The following is a 19694-nucleotide window of genomic DNA, read 5'->3' as shown; positions in this document are numbered from 1 at the left end:
GCATTTTTCCTATAGAAAAGTTATAAATAGTTGAGAAGAATACAAATTAAACACGTGATGATGAAGAAACTAGAGAGACCAATTTCTTTGGAATTTCTTGGTGAACCTTCAAAGAAAAACGCCTCCTGGAAGATATATATATATATAAAATATTTTAATAAGTGGATCTATTTAGTCTTTTCTAATTTGCAATATTCTTAATTTAGTCTCTAGCTTACCTAAGAGATGATGCATTCTTTCGTTAAATAATTAAAAAGAGGAAAAAAAAAGTGTTCCATTCTAGACTGGGTGCTGACGTAGATGGTAAGTTATGAGTTCATTTAAATTGTATATATATAAAATAAAAATTTCATAAAATAAATATAAACAATTGATCAATGAAATATAATATTTTTTTTCATTTGTTTATTTGGTTTTGATTTGCTACAAAATTTAAAAAAATAAAGAATACTTTGGAATCTTATGCTCTTAAACATGTTAGGTGGGAAGTTGAAATTTAAAAATTATAAAAAAATAATACATTATTTTTAAAACGAAATAAAGAGGAAAGTAAAAATAATAAAATTGAAATGGAGAGATTAATAGTATGATAGTACTCTCTGTCCCAATTTTATGAAGAGGTTTGAGTACAAGAGTCAAAACATTAATTTTCATTATGAATTCAAGTATAGATTCTTTAAATATTTTAAAATAACAGTCACATATTTAACAACTAAAATGAAAAATACTACAAGTCAACATAGCTAATAATTCTAAAAAGAAATTTTAAAAATTGAAAAAATTATAGTAAAAACTAAAAAGAATGATTTGATTTCTTAAATAATAGTAGTACTTTCACATAAAATGAGCCGGAAAGAATAATAATTGTTTTTCTGAATTTATATGACACACTTTTCTTTTTAGTCAATATTAACAAATGAAAACTTTCCTTATTTGGTGAAGATTTAATAATACAATCAACATTTAATTATGTTCACTTTTACTTATTTGACAAAAAATCTATAAAGATATATTCTTCTATTTAAAATTTTAAGAATAATGATGAAACTTAGTAAAATTGTAATATTTAAATTTTGTGTTCAATTAAATCAAATCTCATGTAACTTGACACAGAAGGAAGGAGTAACTTGTGAGGTGTTTGACCATATTTTCATGGATCTGGTAAAGACACACTCTTAAGGGATTCCACTCTTAAGACTCAACTAATTAGATTGCTAAACACTTTGTATCAAATTATTATTTCAAGAAGTTTCTAGAATCGTATTCTTATTTGGAGGAATAAATATTTTTTTTATTGGTGTACGTTTTGTGCAATCCAATCTCAAACCAAATAAATAATATGTCGGACCTAACTTAATTAGTTCAACGAGATAATTAATAATTAAAATATAAAAGACATTATTTATGTTTTTATTCTTATTTTATTAAATAAAAGTATGTCAGACCGGACTTAATTTCAATTCTCTTGGTAATTTGTAGTTTGTTCAATCTTCAAAAGATTTTCTAGTTTACTTAATTAATCAATGAATGGAGTGAGTATCTTTAATCCAACCAATACTCACATATAATGCTAATTAATCCTATGGATTATTATAGAAGTAATTACAAAGAGAAATATATATTATATATATTCTTACTGATCAAAAGGTTAAGAACATAGAGAAATCTAAAATTTTAAGTTTATAAATTTTAAATTATAAAAAATGTTACTCACTGAGTTTAATTTAGAAAAAATATTTATTATATTAAGTGTATTTAATAATAGAAATACCAAAATTTGGTCTAAGTTATTGAATTTTACTGAACTCATTAATATTGAAACTCTAACTCAACTCTTGAGTCCTGGGTATTTAAAAAAGTATACTTAAATTTATTCAATTATATGTTTCTTATATTATACAACCGAACATATATACTATATAGTACGTAGTTATTAATGTAAAACAAGGTGGTAAAGCAGCCAAGCTAATTATGAATGATGAGGAGCTGCCAAAGAGGGAAAATAGTGTGATCAGCCCATACAAGAATACAGTGAGCATATACACTACCATAAAATATTTTGCCCTAATTATTTAGCGTCAATAATAATATAATTATAACTAAATATTATAATTAACACTTTATATAAGTGATGTTAAAGATTTTAGCACCTTAACTATAAATTATATTGAAATTATATCGTAAAATATTTTTACGATTGTAAATATTATCGCTAAAAAAATCTACTACTCACTAAATGTCATTTTTGCTGCAGTGTCACCTAAGGATTTTTAATAGCATATACTCCCTCCGTCCCTTTTTAGTTGTCCACTTTAGAAATGGCACACAGATTAAGGCAACAATGATTAGCACAGTGAAGTTACAATTTTACCCTTATGACAACTTTTCACTTCAAAATTACAACCACTTATTTGAATTAAAGTGAAATAAATTGGAGGGAAACAACATACACTTTTACAATTTTCAAGAAGTGTAAATAAGGGTATAATAGGAAAAAATTTGTTGTCCTTTCTTGATTTGTCAAAATGGACAACTAAATAGGGACAACCAAAAAAGGAAATATGGACAAGTAAATAGGGACGGAGGGAGTATTGACTAAATTTGAAAAATAGACTAGTCAACTATGTGGTCTTTCTAGAATTTTAGAGATTCATTTTTAATTAGAATTTTCCACAGTTCTATTATTTTCCAAGTTGGTGGCTTCTGCATTATATTACAAAATCAAGTATATTTGTTATTAATTTCCCTGGATGTGACAGATGTATTTTCTGTTATATTGATAGTGTAGTTAGTTCTTGTTCTATTTTTTTAAAAGTATATATAATCATTTATCATCAAATGATGTGGTACAATGAATGAGATTGTTCCTCTCTTAATTAGAGGTCTTGAGTTTGAGCTCTGAGTATAGAAAAATTCTGAATAGGGAGGGCTTCCGCTTGAACGGGGCTCTATTCAATGCAAATCCAGAATAGTCAAGCTTCAATATGGATACCAGACACCAAGTGCCAAAAAAATATATATGCTATGCACTTTGCTTTTTCGTTTTGAGCATCTTTTCCCCACTTCTTTCTTTTTTGGACAAATATGATATTTTTTCCCTCTTACACTAAAGTGCCTAACCTTTTCATGTCACATGAACTGTTTATAAAGCACTTGTTTGAAGTATATATGTGTGTGTTACAATCATAATTTCATTTCAAGTCTCTTAAAGTCGTAAGGAACCATGAGGAAATTGAAAAGAAAAGAAATTAACATCAAGGACATACATGGTCTAGCAGTTAATAAATTAGTGAAAATAATTTTAAAAAAAATACTAACAATTTTCTAGTGAAACAGTCAAACACCATATCGTAAATAAAAGTCCACACTAGAACTCTAGAAGATTATTATTCACTCAGAGCGAATTTTCTTTTGAAGTTATGAATTCGGAAGAACTTAATATATAACTTTGGCCAAAATTTTGTGTTAATAATAGTCCATGTACTGCATGCCTATTTTGGAAAACGCCAAACACATATACAACCCCTTTAACTTGTTCGCATTTTTCATTTTGACACTTTATCTTAGCCTTGTTCCATTTTAACTCTTAAACTTCATTTTTTATGTACCATTTTAACACGAAATACTATTTTTATGATTTTTATAGATATTCTTCAATTGCAACTTTTTATTTTAAATCGACATGTGTCAGTTAATTTTAGTTAAAAAATTAAAAATTAACAAAAAATTATTCTTTTTAAAAAATAATAATTTCTTTTTAAGAGTGTTATGTATTTTTGTGTGAAAAATAACCGACGAAATTGTGTTCGTTTTCTTTCTTTAAAATCACCGACAACCTAACAAAGTCAGTCGAGTTTTAACATTGTTTAGTAATGTTATTAGCAATGAACAAGAGTCTTTTTCTTTTGTAGTGTTATTAACAAAGTCAACCAAGTCTTTTTGAAGATGAGTTTTTTTATTCGTATTGATTTATATTAAAAATTAAAAGTGAGTATTGCGTTAAATTTAGATAGCCTAGATGATAAGAAAATAAATAAATAAATAGTGTTATTTAATTTAATCGAATGTTTAAGAAAGAAAATCAAAGAACTTTCGTCAAATTTTTTTCGTGCAGAAATATAGAGAAATCTCAAAAAATAATATTATTGTTTGAAATTTTTTATGTTCGTTCGCGAATGTTTAATTTTTTTACGAAAATTAACAGGCACACATCTATTTTTTTAAAATATGAAATTGCAATTGAAGAACATAAATAAAAACAAATCATAAAAATTAGTATAAGTATTTATAGAAAAAATAGAGTTTAAGGGTTAAATGAAACAATGCTAAGTTAGAGTGTCAAATGAAAAATAGGACAAATTTGAAGAGTTGTGTATGTGTTTGGCCTTTGGAAAATGTTGTAATAATGTTACAAACAATACAAATTGACTTGCGATGGTGCCTTTCTAATGAGTATCATAATGTGAAGGTGGAATCTGTTCTCTCTTGATTATTGGAATGATCAATCGAACTTGCCTTTTTTCAATTGTTGATGTGTGATAAAATATAACGATTGAATATGATATTAACATATTCAAATATTATATTCATTAAAATAAGACAATACAATAATAGGTAACAACTAATTTCGAGAAGACTTCCTCCCACCTTCCTGTTTTATGGAAAAAGTAAAGAAAAAGAATCTTCCAAAAATTAGAGTTAATATTTGTCCCCATATGTATTACTCCCTCTGCCCCAATTTATGTGACTTACTTTTCTTTTTAGTCAGTCTCAAGAAGAATGACACATTTCTATATTAAGTAACAATTTAATTATAAAATGTCTATTTTACCCTTACTGAAATGATTTACAGCCACACAAATTTCTATCATTTATTTTGAACCACAAGTTTAAAAAGTCTTTCTTTTTTTCTTAAATTTCGTACCGAGTCAAAGTACCTCACATAAAATGGGACGGAGGGAGTACTATTGTATAGTCCAAGTTGAGGTCAAAAGTGGGAGTAGTTCAGAATCTTATCTACTAGATCGAGTAGTGTGTCGCCGACCACTCTTTTAAATATCCCCATTCCTTCCACTTTCCTCTCAATACTTGCACTTCATACAAATTAAAAAAATATGAAGAAACATCACATTNCTTTGTTTCATTTTAACCCTTAAACTTCATTTTTTATGTATCATTTTAACACGAAATACTATTTTTATGATTTTTATAGATATTCTTCAATTGTAACTTTTTATTTTAAATCGACATGTGTCAGTTAACTTTAGTTAAAAAAATTAAAAATTAACAAAAAATAATTCTTTTTAAAAAATAATAATTTCTTTTTAAGAGTGTTATCTATTTTTGTGTAAAAAATAACCGACGAAATTCGAATTTTAACATTGTTTAGTAGTGTTATTAGCAATGAACAAGAGTCTTTTTTTTTGTAGTGTTATTAACAAAGTCAGTTGAGTCTTTTTGAAGATGAGTTTTTTTATTCGTATTGATTTATATTAAAAATTAAAAGTGAGTATTTGCGTTAAATTTAGATAGCCTAGATGATAAGAAATAAATAAATAAATAAATAAATATTGTTATTTATTTTAACTGAATGTTTAAGAAAGAAAATCAAAGAACTTTCGTCAAATTTTTTTCATGCAAAAATACAGAGAAATCTCAAAAAATAATATTATTGTTTGAAAATTTTTATGCTCGTTTGCGAATGTTTAATTTTTTTACGAAAATTAACAGGCACACATCTATTTTTTTAAAATAAGAAATTGCAATTGAAGAACATAAATAAAAACAAATCATAAAAATTAATATAAGTATTTAGATGGTACAGAAAAAATGGAGTTTAAGGATTAAATGGAACAAGACTAAGTTAGAGTACCAAAATGAAAAATAAGACAAGTTTGAGGAGTTGTGTATGTGTTTAGCCTTTGGAAAATGTTGTAATAATGTTACAAACAATACAAATTGACTTGCGATGGTGCCTTTCTAATGACTATCATAATATGAAGGTGGAATCTGATTCTCTCTTGATTATTGGAATGATCAATTGAACTTGCCTTTTTTCAATTGTTGATGTGTGATAATATGATATTAATATATTCAAATATTATATTCATTAAAATAAAACAATACGATAATAGCTAACACCTAATTTCGAGAAGACTTCCTCCCACCTTCCTGTTTTATGGAAAAAGTACAGAAGAATAATCTTTCAAAAAATAGAGTTAATATTTGTCTCCATATATATTATTATATAGTCCAAGTTGAGGTAAACAGTGGGAGTAGTTCAGAATCTTATCTACTGGATCGAGTAGTGTGTCGCCGACCACTCTTTTAAATATCCCCATTCCTTCCACTTTCCTCTCAATACTTGCACATCATACAAATTAAAAAAATATGAAGAAACATCACATTTTTCAGGAAGATCATCAAAATTCTTCTAGCAGTTCTTTAGCCATGAGCTCCTCTTTTGGAACAAGTACTCCAGAAAGACATTCTTCTTTTTCTCAAGATTCTGAATCTGCTGCTAGCGCTCTTCACAGTCCATCTTCTTCAGATTACTCACCCAGAGTTACTCCAAGTATGTTCAAGTTTCATTACGATCCGCATACATGATTTTAAATTTATGAGTTCTCAATTTGTTGAACAGTTTATAGATCCAGTAGTAGAAATATAAAATTAAATTATCTAAAATCGATACAATAATTGCAGGTCAGGATGATTCAGCTGTAATTATTCAGAAGAGGAAATTGGGGAAGAAGGCAAAAAGTTATGCATATAGAATTCGTGAGCATGGTACCTACTGCATCTAATTCTATTAGCTAGTATTTACTTTCCGTTTCAATTTGTTTGTTGTACTTTTTTTTATACTAATTTTTCCTTTTCTGCTTCTTTACATCTAAACAATTCGATTTTTTTTTGTTACAGTGAAATTGGGTTCAAAGTTTTCAGAAACGGTGAAGGGGAAATTGAATATAGTGAAAGAAGGAGGGAGAAGAAATATATTCAGGCATATGTTTAATGTGAATGATGGAGAGAAATTGCTTAAGGCATCGCAATGCTATTTGTACACAACAGCAGGTCCAATTGCTGGGATTCTGTTCATATCAACAGATAAAATTGCTTTCTGCAGTGAAAGACCCATTGCTGTTCCTTGTCCCTCTGGAGGAATTCTTAGAACACCTTACAAGGTTAGTTACATTTATTTATTATCTTAGTTTAAGAGCATTCTTGAATTAAACTATTAACTACAAAGATATTTTTTAATTGAGAGTGTTTTTGTTCAATTTCACTTAGTTTAAAGATATTTTTATCTACAACCACATAGTTGAGTGGTTGGGAGGTGTGTCTCCCATGGGAGACCTAGGAACGAATCCAACCTCCATCTACTACTTAGCCATGAAATTTGCCTAGGGCGATTTACATTTTCTACGTGATTTATTAACTATATTGTCAGTGGCATAGTCAGAAATTTTACAAAGGGTGTTCAGGAATTGTACACAAGTACATTTTTTCTTTTGGAAGAATAAGTGCACTAGAATTTTTAAAAATTAAATTACGTAATATACATGAAATTTTTTGAAAAAAAAGTGTGTAATATACATGAATTTTTTTGAAAAAAGAGGAAAAAGATGAAAGGTGCTCTAGAAATTTTAAAAATTTAACTACGAAATATACATGAAAATTTTTGAAAAATTTGAACTCACAAACGCTTAAAGACTTAGCTCTTTCAAGACACCTTAAATCACTAGGCTACAACACCTTGTTGTGTTAAGGGTGTCCAGAATACGTTATTTAATCATTGTATATATTATTTTACTTGTATATACAATGTAATTTTCCGACGAAGGATGTCCAATTGTATGTAGCTACTCCCATCAGTCCCATGTATATTGCCCAAAGTGCTCACTGCAGAATACTCTGCATTTGTTACTATTATTTTGCGGAAATTAGGAAAAGAAGGGGAAAACACCATAGTATAATTATTTGTCAATGGAATATTTAATACGAAGATTCGTTCGCACGCGGCTTTCAATTATTCCTTCAAAATCACTCACCGTGTGTGTGTGTTTTTTTTTTTTTTGGGTCCTTTTCAGTTCATTATTATTTAACATGTACTATTGTTATTGTCTAGCTGTCAAGATTTAGGCAAGGGAATCTTTTTAAATTAAAATTAATAAATTATTTTAAATTATCATTTTAATCTACACAAAATCAATTGTGTAAAGCACAAAAGAAAAGGTTAATTTTTCTTTTTAGGAACATTTCTAATTTTGGAAATTAAATTTATGCAGGTGGTTATTCCAGTGACGAAAATTAAAAGAGCTCATCCGAGTGTAAACGAGAACAAACCATCTCAAAAGTACATTGAAATAGTAACCGAAGATAATTTTGAGTTTTGGTTTATGGGTTTTGTACGATATGAAAAAGCTTTCTTGAATTTACAAAAAGCTATATCCATGTCGAATTAAATATTTACACGTTAGAATCTTTAGGATTTTAAAGAGCTTTGCTAGTACTCTAGAGTTTTTTCTTTTTTTGTTGAATTGGTGGCATTTTAGGACTGGTTATTCTTTGTTTACCTTTCTGTCGATGGTCATAATTTCAACTATTTTGGCTATAGGGATATGGATTTTATGTTCAAGTGTAATTATCTATGGTTATTTGAGGTACTTTTGGACTCCCTGAAAAGTATGAAATCTCCTAATTAAGTCCTACCAATTAATTAAGATATTACTCTATTACTTTACACGTTCAAAATTTAAGCCTTTATTTCATTTTTGACGTAGCAATTTGAAATAAGGAAAAACTACTTAACTAAACATACATCTCTACCATATATACTAATATTATCTCTACTTTCAAACAATTACATATATTACCACTTTTAATATTTTATACCTTACATTTTAAAATATAATATTAGATACACAAATTCCTTAAAACTAAGATTGATTAATTATTTTTACATTTAAACACCAAAATTAATAATCCAATTATAATTAGTATTTGTTCTCTCTCATCAAGTTTCCCTTTGCCATGTCTTCAGAACTTGATAAAATTATTCATTATGTATCTAGTTTAATTTTCATATGTATCTAATGGTAATTTCAACGTATCTAAACTTTATGAATTGTATTTGATTTTAGTCCGCCTTGATTTTAATTGCCCTATGTATCTAGTGTTTTTTTTTTCCTATATCTCATTTAATATTTTTATGTATCTATCTTTTTGTTAATGTATCTAAACTCCAATGTCTTGTATCTACTTCTATTAATGTACTTAAATCGTTAATGTGTTGTATCTCATTTTTATGTTAATGTATCTGGCGTGCATATGCCTCTCTAGTTATATTTAGTATGTTTATTAATATAGTTGATATAATATCTTTATGTATCTGATTATTTTATGTTAAGCTTTCATTGTCTTTATATCTCAAATTATTTTTGCAGCACTAACACTTACAATTTCAAAACGAAAAGATGATGATTTGGCTAAAAAAATAACTTCACCATCATGGTTACAATTCAAAATGAAGATTAGGAATCGAGATTCAAAGAAAGAAAATCGAATTAATAGGAAGAAGAATATTTATACACTTTTTGTGTTTCTGGAAAAGNGATGATGATTTGGCTAAAAAAAATAACTTCACCATCACGGTTACAATTCGAAATGAAGATTAGGAATCGAGATTCAAAGAAAGAAAATCGAATTAATAGGAAGAAGAATATTTATACACTTTTTGTGTTTCTGGAAAAGAAATGAACGAATTTTTATATATGTATCTGAAGTAGCATTACATGTAGTTTCGGTTCTAACTTCAACTCCAATCGAGCAATTGATGTATCTCGCTCAAAAGATATTTCACCATTATTACTACATCCAAAATTTTGATCTTTAGTTGTTATGCATAATGAATATAACCCGCAATCGAATTTACATCTTTTAAATTCCATAAAATATCTCACTTCAAATTTCCATTATTATAATCAAATTGTCTTCCATCATACATCTGATCTCAATACTTTTACGTGTACAATCAATTCATAGTGTTATGAAATCTGACAATGTTAAAGCCATGGACAAATTCAGTGTGTTTTGATTTGGTTGATTTTTTGGTGGTATGCAATATTATTTTAGCAGTAATAATACTGACTCTGTGTTATTCCTTTCGAGGAGGAATTGACATAGAGTGGGAGTAGATGGGGTGCCAAGGAGCACCTCCTGGGTTGGCCTAACAAAGCATCACTCCCTGTTTGATGGCCCAGAAACGGTGTCAAGATCAGAAATCAATGCCGGCAAGTTGCGCGCTATTAAATTGTATTCCATCAATTCTTTATTTTTTATTCGATTTCAGAGAGCCATGAATCCTCCGAATGCCTCAATAATATTGTGATATTGATCATTTGAAATAAAAATCTCGAAACTTGAGGATACTCAGAAAGGTATTGATGAAGAAGATGAAGTTTACAGTTTCAGAAATACTAAGGTTTATGATTTTGATATTTTAGTAAAACTGGTAATAGTTGATTTGGAAGAATCCTCTATATTCATTTTGGTTGTTAATTTCCATCATTTACTCCTTTAATTAAGGAAATAAGTTACAACATTTAATTCAAAAGTAATTAAATAGTGTATCTTGATTTTTAAATATGATGGATACATGTATCTGACGGGCCATGATACATGTATCCGAAAGCCAAAAAATGGTATATAAAGTAATATAAAAAAACTAATGGAAATCCTAGTAATTAGGATCTAAAATAGTGGGATTTATGTAGTTTGCTCTTGAAATAATGTACTAACAAATTTGCGGGCCGACTCAACAAGATTGGATGCCTAAAGTAAAATTTAAGAGAGGGGCCCTAATTCTTTTTTATCATATATACTTTTATTTAAAATCTACTTTTCTAACTTTTTTAGATGCGACGTCATTAGTTACTGTTTTATAATCGATTAATTTTAATAATGTCTTTCTAATTGATAATGTAGCTATTCCATTAAATCTCTCTTGAGACATTGTTAATCTTAGAATAAGATTTAATCAACTTCAGTTTCGAAAAACTTCTTTCGATTGAGGCAACAGTTACAAGAACGGTTAACATTGTTTTATAAGCAATATGCATATTTGAAAAATAATCAAGTCTTTTTATTTGATTGAGTATTTTCATCAGATCATTATCTTCTACTTATATTATTTCTATTAACATTATAAATTCAAAAAATAAATCTAAATCATGAATATCAGAATAACTATTATGGGTTAAAGATAGTTAACAATTCATCTAGTGATCTCAATTTACCACTAAATAACAAATCAAAAATATTTTCATATGCTTCCATTGATTCAAATCTATTTTAAAGTGAAAAAATAGCTTGATTAAGGGACTTTGTGATTTTGTTATCAATATTTTCATCAAATTGTGTCTTACGAAATTCAGGTTCTATATTTATATGATGTGCAATTTCCTTAGTAGAAATCATATCACTCCTAGTACATATAATTTTTTTTTTAAAATAATATTTATACGTATTTTTTTTTCTAAAATATGGGGGCCCCCAAAATATGGAGCTCCAAGCGGTGATTTTAGTGACCTAGGGGTTAAGACCGCCCGGCAAATTTGGGACGTTTTATTCTCAAACCTCCAAAAAAGAGACGAGGCCTTAATAGCTATCCTCATTTCAAGTTCAACGTTCGAGGCTAGCAGTCCATTCCCTTAATCCGTATTATTTATAAGAATTTGACTTCACGAGAAATTGATGAACATATATATATATTGTAAAATAAGAAATTTGAAAGATTTTATTGGAATTGTTTATTTGAATATCTTCAGAGAAGTAAAAAATCCTCTATCATTTATTCCATTTCATCCTCTACAATATCAGATAAAATAAAATCTATTGAGCGAAAATAAATTGATTAACTAACGAGATTGAATAAGCTATAAGAATAAATTTATAATAAAATGAACAAAAGATTATGTCAAATAAAATTAAGGCATCTTTTAATTTTGACTGTAGGCCACCCTTATGCTATTACAATATGATCTATAAGTTGACAAATCTTAAATGGGATTTCATATCTTATTTTTATATGTATTTATAGTGCATGTATAACGTATTATACACTATATATAACAGTAATTTCACGAATAAAAGTCATAGCAATCTTTATTACTCCATTACATTATCAACACTACTAGAAGACATACTCTTCCTTATTTCTTCACTGATACAAACTATATACAGTGAAATCACACACATATTATATATACTTAGTACCATAGTATAAAATATTAATAATTCTAGACCTTATGAAATGTAACTTTGAGAGGTGGATCTCTACCAACAAACAAAACCCTTTTTCCATTTTCCTCAAGTATACCTATTTCTCCACAAAACGGTCTACATATCTCACAAACAACAGGACAATACACAAGTTTGTAAGCATCCTCGTACTTGTCAATATTAAACCAATTCCCTAAAGTTTCACGACCAGGATTTCCTTCTACTCCGCCAATTGTAACCAAATAACGTTCTGGAATTAATTCAGTATTAATTCTCCATACTGTGGAAGAATCAGATATTACCATAGACGTAAATTTTACGTTCATATCAATCGATAATCTAACGGTATTTTCTTTAGGATCCACTGGTGAAAATTGAACGTTAACGCCGATTACAGATTCATCGGCGTTTTGGCTTACGACCAGCGGGTTGGTCCGGTTCCTAATGGATGCAACTTGAAGTCCACCACCGTTGCCCCGATCCGCTGGAAGGATGTAATAATTCACTCCTCTACGGACAGCATTACCGGAAACATCGAGTACCGGTTCAGCAACGTCTTGAGCTTTTACGAGGAAAAATGTCGTTGTTAATAATGTGACAAGAAGAAAAGGTACTATGAAACGTGTGATGTTAATAACTTTCATTGTTGTAGTATATAAATTATGTGAATGGATATAATGAAATTAACGAAGAAGAGCTATTTATAGAGTAGAAATGAACGATGAAGGTTTGAATATTCTATGTTAGTTTGAAAATTATAATAAAGAATTGACTATCAATTTTCTAGCCGTTTAGTCATAATTAAATTATGTATATATGGTTTGACATTTTCTCTGTGTAACCTATGTGTGCCTTAAAAATTTACACATTAAACAGTGGGAAAACAATTATAAATCCATCTATAATCTTTGAACTTGTTGTACATATTTGAATAATTGTGTCACAAGCATTTTCAAATGTTCAACTATATATATATATGTTTATGGATGGACAAAGTAAGAGACGTAAGCTTCTTGTACATGTATACTTAGGATAAGATGAACTCTTAAATTTGACAAATCAATTATGTTTTTAGAATTATATATTTTTATTCATTTTTAACTTTTTTTCTCTCTTGGTGACTCAAACTCACGATATTAGAATTGAAAGTGAAGGGTGCTTACCATCCGAACAACTCTATCTTGTCTTTTTTAGTACCATATATAATATGCGGACTTTTATTTGATCAGCAATTAATAGAAAGATAAAAAACAAGGCGCGGTGCTATCTAGCTAGTAACAGTGTGTACAATATGTAAAATTCAATAATCGTAATAAAGTCTATCTTGAAAAAGTCAAAATGTGCACGCTAAAAGATATCATAGGAACTAGGTATAGATATATATACATCCTGAATATTTTGCGAAGTTTATGAATTTTGAGAAATTGGTAATAAATCAAAATAAACACGATAAAGATGCCGTAATAGTTAGGTATAAATAGATCTCTATTTCGCCAAACTTATGAATTATGTGGTATTTGTGAAATCGATAGTTAATTCGATGACTATTGGTAAAATTAAAATTTGGAATTTTTATTCTGAATTTCATACAATCAACAAAAGTTGCGTGAGACCCTTTCTTTGATAGATTACAGAAACAACAGAAAAGACGGAGATTATATATATACATACATACACGCTACCATTATTTAAACAACACAAACAGGTACATTACGCACATTATTCATTCATACATTTTCGTCCAAACAAACGGATCATACAATCGAATTTATTCCGTAATTATTATCCTTAACGAACACAACTGGGAAGCTATCGCCAATTTTGAGAACCAAACGCCTTTGTCCGTAGACATAATGAATGGTGATTTCACTGCATGTGTCTTCATAATTATTAGGACAAAACACCAAAATGTACATAGGATTAGCATTATCATCGTCATTTAATTTCTTAATCTGAAACCAAGTGTTCACTTTGGAAGGATTTCCTGTCTCTCCACCATTAGTCGACAAGAAAGCTGGGTTCAATACAGTTCCTGGGATATTACCTTCTACTTCCCACACTGTGTTGTTACACATCCCAATTGGATTGTCAAGATAGAACTTAATGTTAACATCACTTGATTCAGTGATTTCTATTTGATTTGGTGCCTTAGGTTTGAAAAATACTGCCCTGCCTTGGTCCGAATTTAGCGGGGTTTGCATCACCTGTAATTAAACAAATTAAAAATATAATAAGATCAATGTGTTGAGATATTATATAATCAAGCATCTCATTTTATTTGTGTGATGGTATTTGATTGGATACACAACTACACAAGCTAAATATATACAAAATATCAGGTGTTATGTCTGGATAGATCGAAATAAAATGACCACAACTTAGATATATTCACTATGGTGAATTAAAAATGGATCTCCTAATTATGTGATTTTGACAATTTTTACTTTATGAATTAACTTTTGGTTGGACTAGGATCAAGGTCTAATTGATTATTTTTTATCATGATATGGAAGATTTGCAGTCTAGCCACTAGATTTAGTTCGTTTATATGATATTAGACTCGTGTTTCATATATCCAGTCCTAAATGTACAAAGACATTAAATCCCATATTTATTGACAATTTAAAAATGAATCTTCAGTCATCACCTTATAATGATCCAAGATCCTATCTTATCAAGTTGATCCGTACAAATCAAGTCATTAAAATAAATTGAAAACCAAATTTACAAGTTATATAAAAAGGAACGTATGTCATATAAAATAAAAATATACATAATTTTTTTTTACAGTTTAATCTTTTAAACTAGATGATCGAACATGCAATTTAATAAACCTGAAACGGACAGACGAAATTAGCATCACGAGCTCCATCTTCAGCCTCTAATATGGGCCCTCTGATTACTCCGCCGCCTCCTCCGGCTAATACTGGTGGCGTGACCACGAAGTACCTAGAGTCTGATCTGAGAATTTCACCATTAGTGTCACGTACCACCTGCAACACTTGATTAGGAGTTGTTCTAGCACTAGTACATGAAGAATAAAAGGCTACAATAAGTGAAATTAACAAAATAATCCTCTTCATTTTTAAAGAAGTTATTAATTAATTGATGGAGAACTTCTAAATGTACCTTCAATTTATAGATAACATGAACCCAAAATATTACGTTCACGTTTATAATTAAAGAACATTGTTTATCATGAAAATCTATATTATTAAAAAATAAAAAACATATTTTATATTATTGGTTTAGAACAGACACCAAAACTAGGACAATACGTTTCATTTTTATTGGTATTCGTTATATTTTACTACACTATATACGAAGAAGGATAGCAGTATGTATTTTGTAGTTCTCACCTAGATAATATGAAAATTAAATTTTTTAGTGCTTATTTTGTCGTTTGGGTCTAGTTGATCTATGATATAATTTTTTCTTGGATCACTTTTAAATTTTATCCCTTATTTGATTACATTTTCTATTATTTGTCCTTGTGCATTTTGAAAAATCTAAGCAACTTTAGAGTCAATATTTTTTTTCCCAATTGTAGCTTTTATTAAGTCTCACAATATATACTTAAAGATTTCCATATAGCCTACCTTGATTTAAATATTAATGACTTCAAAGTTCCTTCATCCAGCTTCTTAATCTAGATAAGGTTGCTGCGTGTCTATAAATTCTATCAATAAAATCAGCTTAAATTAAATTATTTATAAAGAAACTTTCATATTTTCATGTATTATTTACTCTGTCTCAAATTATTTGTTGTGATTTTCAAAAATAGATATCTCAATTATTTATCATTTTATAAGTTCAAAACAATTAATTTTTCCTTATTGTATGCTTAGTAGTAATTATTTTCCCCAATTCCATTTTTATTTCCTTTTTTGAGGCTTAAAATTAGGGGACGCTTAATGCATGAATTATTCAGTTTTACCAATTTTACAACGTCTCCTTAATTTGTGTCGTTCTTCCTCCCCCTCCCACAGTATCCATCACCCTCCCACACTACACATCAAATAAGAATTTAAATGCAACGTCCAATGGGATTCCAATTTAAAAATTGGGGCTATGTAAATGAGACTTGAGCTAGTTTTAGACTGAATCTCTGTCCTAGTTCGTAGAAGTTTGAAGCTACAATAGAGTTTTATTAAATATATATTAAAATTGTATTATAATTCTATATTGAGATTTTATGAAAATTGTTTTTGAGTAAGCTTGTATGCTAATATAGTTGTATTAAAATTTGTATAAATATTGTATAGAAGTTATACAATTTTTAAATACAAATTGCGACGTAAAGTCTAATCCTTAAGCGAGATATACATTTTTCATACGCTTACAAAAAAACAAAAGTAAAATTTAAGGCTTTGAGCGGGATATACATATTTCATACACAAAATTTTGAGCCAAAATTTCAAATCTTGAGCGAAATTTCATATATATATATATATATATATATATATTTTAAAACTCATGTAATGTTTTGTAAACTTGAATTCTTGCCACGTTACATAAATATGAATCTAATTTCTTATATATAGATAATTAATCCTTAAAGTTTCTAGTTGATGATACATTTTGGATGCTCATAAATACAACTCATGTATAAGGAAAAAATAATACATATATTAACCTTGTTGAAAGTACTGCTTAATAAAATATTAATCCATATAAAATGTATTTTTAAATATAAATAACGTAATTTAAGTTAAAACTACTGAATTCCATGAAGCTACGTAAACGAAGCTATAACTCCACTTTTGCAGCATAATCAGATTAAATTAACAGGTGTAGTGAATTGGATATGTACTAAACAAATCGAAGAGATAATTAATATAGTATACTAGCTAGAAGGAACCAACTATGTAGTTTAATTTTGTTTGGTAGAGTAATATTGTGAACAACTCCATAGTTATCTAAAAGTAGAATATATTGCAACATTATATGCTCAACTAACTGTCCCAATAATGATGAAATTTAAATTTGATCTAAAAATAATTCAAATCACCTTCAACTGATCCCAAACCCAAATCACAAATTTTCAACCAACCAACAAGACTTTTTTTAAGAAAGGGAATTCTTTTTTTGGCTGAAGGTAAAGATTTGGAGTTATTCCGGGGTGAGTATATATAATGTATATTTTTTGTTTTTTTATTTAAGGTCCAATAATGATGAAATTTAAATTTTGATCTAAAACTAATTTAAAGCTTGGTAAAGCATCTTCAACTGTTCCCACATCCAAAACACAATTTTTTCATGTGATTTTATTTTTTTGGTAATATCTCAAGTGATTTTTGAAAATCCCAACAATGCTAATACCAATTAAATGAAGATTTCTTTATCGCTAATAAATAAAAAAATTGTGTAGTAAATTGTAATTTTTCATTGGTGATTGGACCAACTAATGGGAGCGCTATGTACGGCAAAAAAAAAAAAGATTTTCAATGAAATAATGAAAACATTCTAATTTTTATATGATTTTTTTTCCAGTGACTTAATCATAAATAACTACAGGAATATTCACTAAACATTTTTTTTAATTTTCAAATTAAAGAAAATGTTTGATTTTTCTTATTATAGTATATCTAACTCATGAAGAAGTAAGATTTCCCGTGATTAAGAGTTAGTTTGAATTGATTTATTTTAAATGCTTCACTACTAAAAAATTGTCAAAAAATGACGGCCAAAAGCGACGGACTGCGTCGCTTTTAGAGACGGATTGCGTCTCTTTTAGCGACGGACTGAGTCACTTTCTTACTATTTTTATTTTTTAAAAAAAGTGACGGACTGCGTCGCTTTATTTTAATTTTAATTTTTTTAATTTCTAACGGGCGACGCAGTCCGTCGCTTTTCTGGAAATTTATTTTTTGAAAATCCCAGAAAAGCGACGGATAAAAGGACACTGTCCGTCGCTTTTTCTGCAATATTTTTGACAGTAGAAACTGGCAGTTTCTATTGCCTACCTGCAAATGCAATTCAATTTAATTCTACACTATTCATCCCAATCAAACACACACAATTATAAACAATCTAAACAATACATAAAACAACAAACTTAAAATAACATTCAAAAGTATCTAAATCATAAATTAAAGACTTATAAAGTCTTTTAAAATTCGTTTTAAAATTTCAAAAAGTTCATAAATGTCCAGAGATCTAAACTAGGGAGTGAGATCTACATAATCATCCTCATCACTCTCGTCGTCGGTGTCATTGGGAGCCGAAGTAGTAGGTCGACGAGTGAGGTGCATCACTTGTTCTTTGATTTGCTGAACGGTCTTACTCATGCTTTCTTGTTCAACTACTCTTCTCCGCTTTGACTCTTCTAGTGTCGTTGTAAGTTTAGCTATTTGATCCGACATAGCAGCAATCTGAACACCGTCAAGTGCGTCGGCTTGACGTAACGATCCAATACCTCTAAGCCTGACTGGAGTCGTCTAACATTGTTTCGAGAGCCTAGACCATAGCATCTACCCTTGTGTGTCCCCCCTACCACTTTTTCTTTCCAAATCTGGGTGGACAATTCAGGGGTTAATTGGACCGAACTATCTAGATTCTCAGCGACGTACTGATGAAAGTCATTCTGCATATTAAATATAAAAATTGACATCAATATATATACATATCATGAATATATTCACTATTAATGTATATTATTCATATTAAATAACTTATAAAAGTTCGTTCTACCCTTTCTTCCACCCACACATCCGGATCCGACTCATTGTATGTTCAATAAAATCTCTAACACCGTCAATAAACTCAGGTTTCAAACCAGCACCAGTTTCATAATGCATATTATACATCCACAAACGATGATCCATCTACAAAAATATAGATATTTATATTATAAATAAAATTTAATAATAATTTTACTAGTAGTAGTCCTAAAACTAGTTTAGTATTGACAAAACCTCATTATTTAATTTAACTTATTTAAACAACTTAACTTTTTAACTTGAACTAGTTTAGTTTTGACTTAATTCCAACAACTAAATCCATCAACAAAACCACATTATTTAATTTAACTTATTTAAACAACTTAGCAACTTTAACTAGTTTAGTTTTGACTTAATATAACAACTAAATCCACCAACTAAATCACGTTATTTATTTTAACTTATTTAAACAACTTTGCAACTTTAACTAGTTTAGTTTTGACTTAATACAACAACTAAATCCACCAACTAAACCACATTATTTATTTTAACTTATTTAAACAACTTAACAACTTTAACTAGTTTAGTTTTGACTTAATACAAGAACTAAATCCACCAACTAAACCACATTATTTATTTTAACTTATTTAAACAACTTAGCAACTTTAACTAGTTTAGTTTTGACTTAATACAACAACTAAATCCACCAACTAAACCACATTATTTATTTTAACTTATTTAAACAACTTA

At 28.5% G+C, this 19694-nt stretch overlaps 3 protein-coding genes across 3 annotated transcripts; 1 reads left to right on the top strand and 2 right to left on the bottom strand.

Annotated features, from left to right (window-relative positions):
• Nucleotides 1-6350: 6350 nt before the first annotated feature.
• LOC125859279 (GEM-like protein 4) lies at nt 6351-8670 on the top strand. The gene is made up of 4 exons (XM_049538981.1): nt 6351-6574; nt 6706-6789; nt 6922-7184; nt 8289-8670. Exons 1-4 carry the CDS (start codon nt 6391-6393, stop codon nt 8463-8465), a joined length of 708 nt encoding a protein of 235 aa, XP_049394938.1. The 5' UTR covers nt 6351-6390; the 3' UTR covers nt 8466-8670.
• Nucleotides 8671-12058: 3388 nt separating this feature from the next.
• LOC125859812 (kunitz trypsin inhibitor 5-like) lies at nt 12059-12955 on the bottom strand. Its single transcript, XM_049539642.1, has one exon. The coding sequence runs from the start codon at nt 12924-12926 to the stop codon at nt 12300-12302; it is 627 nt and encodes a 208-aa protein (XP_049395599.1). The 5' UTR covers nt 12927-12955; the 3' UTR covers nt 12059-12299.
• A 1049-nt stretch (nt 12956-14004) lies between these two features.
• On the bottom strand, nt 14005-15370 carry LOC125860233 (miraculin-like). Its single transcript, XM_049540156.1, has 2 exons — nt 15117-15370; nt 14005-14486 (listed from the first exon to the last, which is right to left on the bottom strand). Exons 1-2 carry the CDS (start codon nt 15363-15365, stop codon nt 14037-14039), a joined length of 699 nt encoding a protein of 232 aa, XP_049396113.1. The 5' UTR covers nt 15366-15370; the 3' UTR covers nt 14005-14036.
• Between the last annotated feature and the right edge of the window lie 4324 nt (nt 15371-19694).

Source organism: Solanum stenotomum, chromosome 3 (assembly GCF_019186545.1).
Source record: "Solanum stenotomum isolate F172 chromosome 3, ASM1918654v1, whole genome shotgun sequence".
In the NCBI taxonomy this organism is placed as follows: domain Eukaryota; kingdom Viridiplantae; phylum Streptophyta; class Magnoliopsida; order Solanales; family Solanaceae; genus Solanum; species Solanum stenotomum.
Note: the sequence above shows the minus strand (reverse complement) of the source record. Positions and strands in the feature narration are given on the sequence as shown.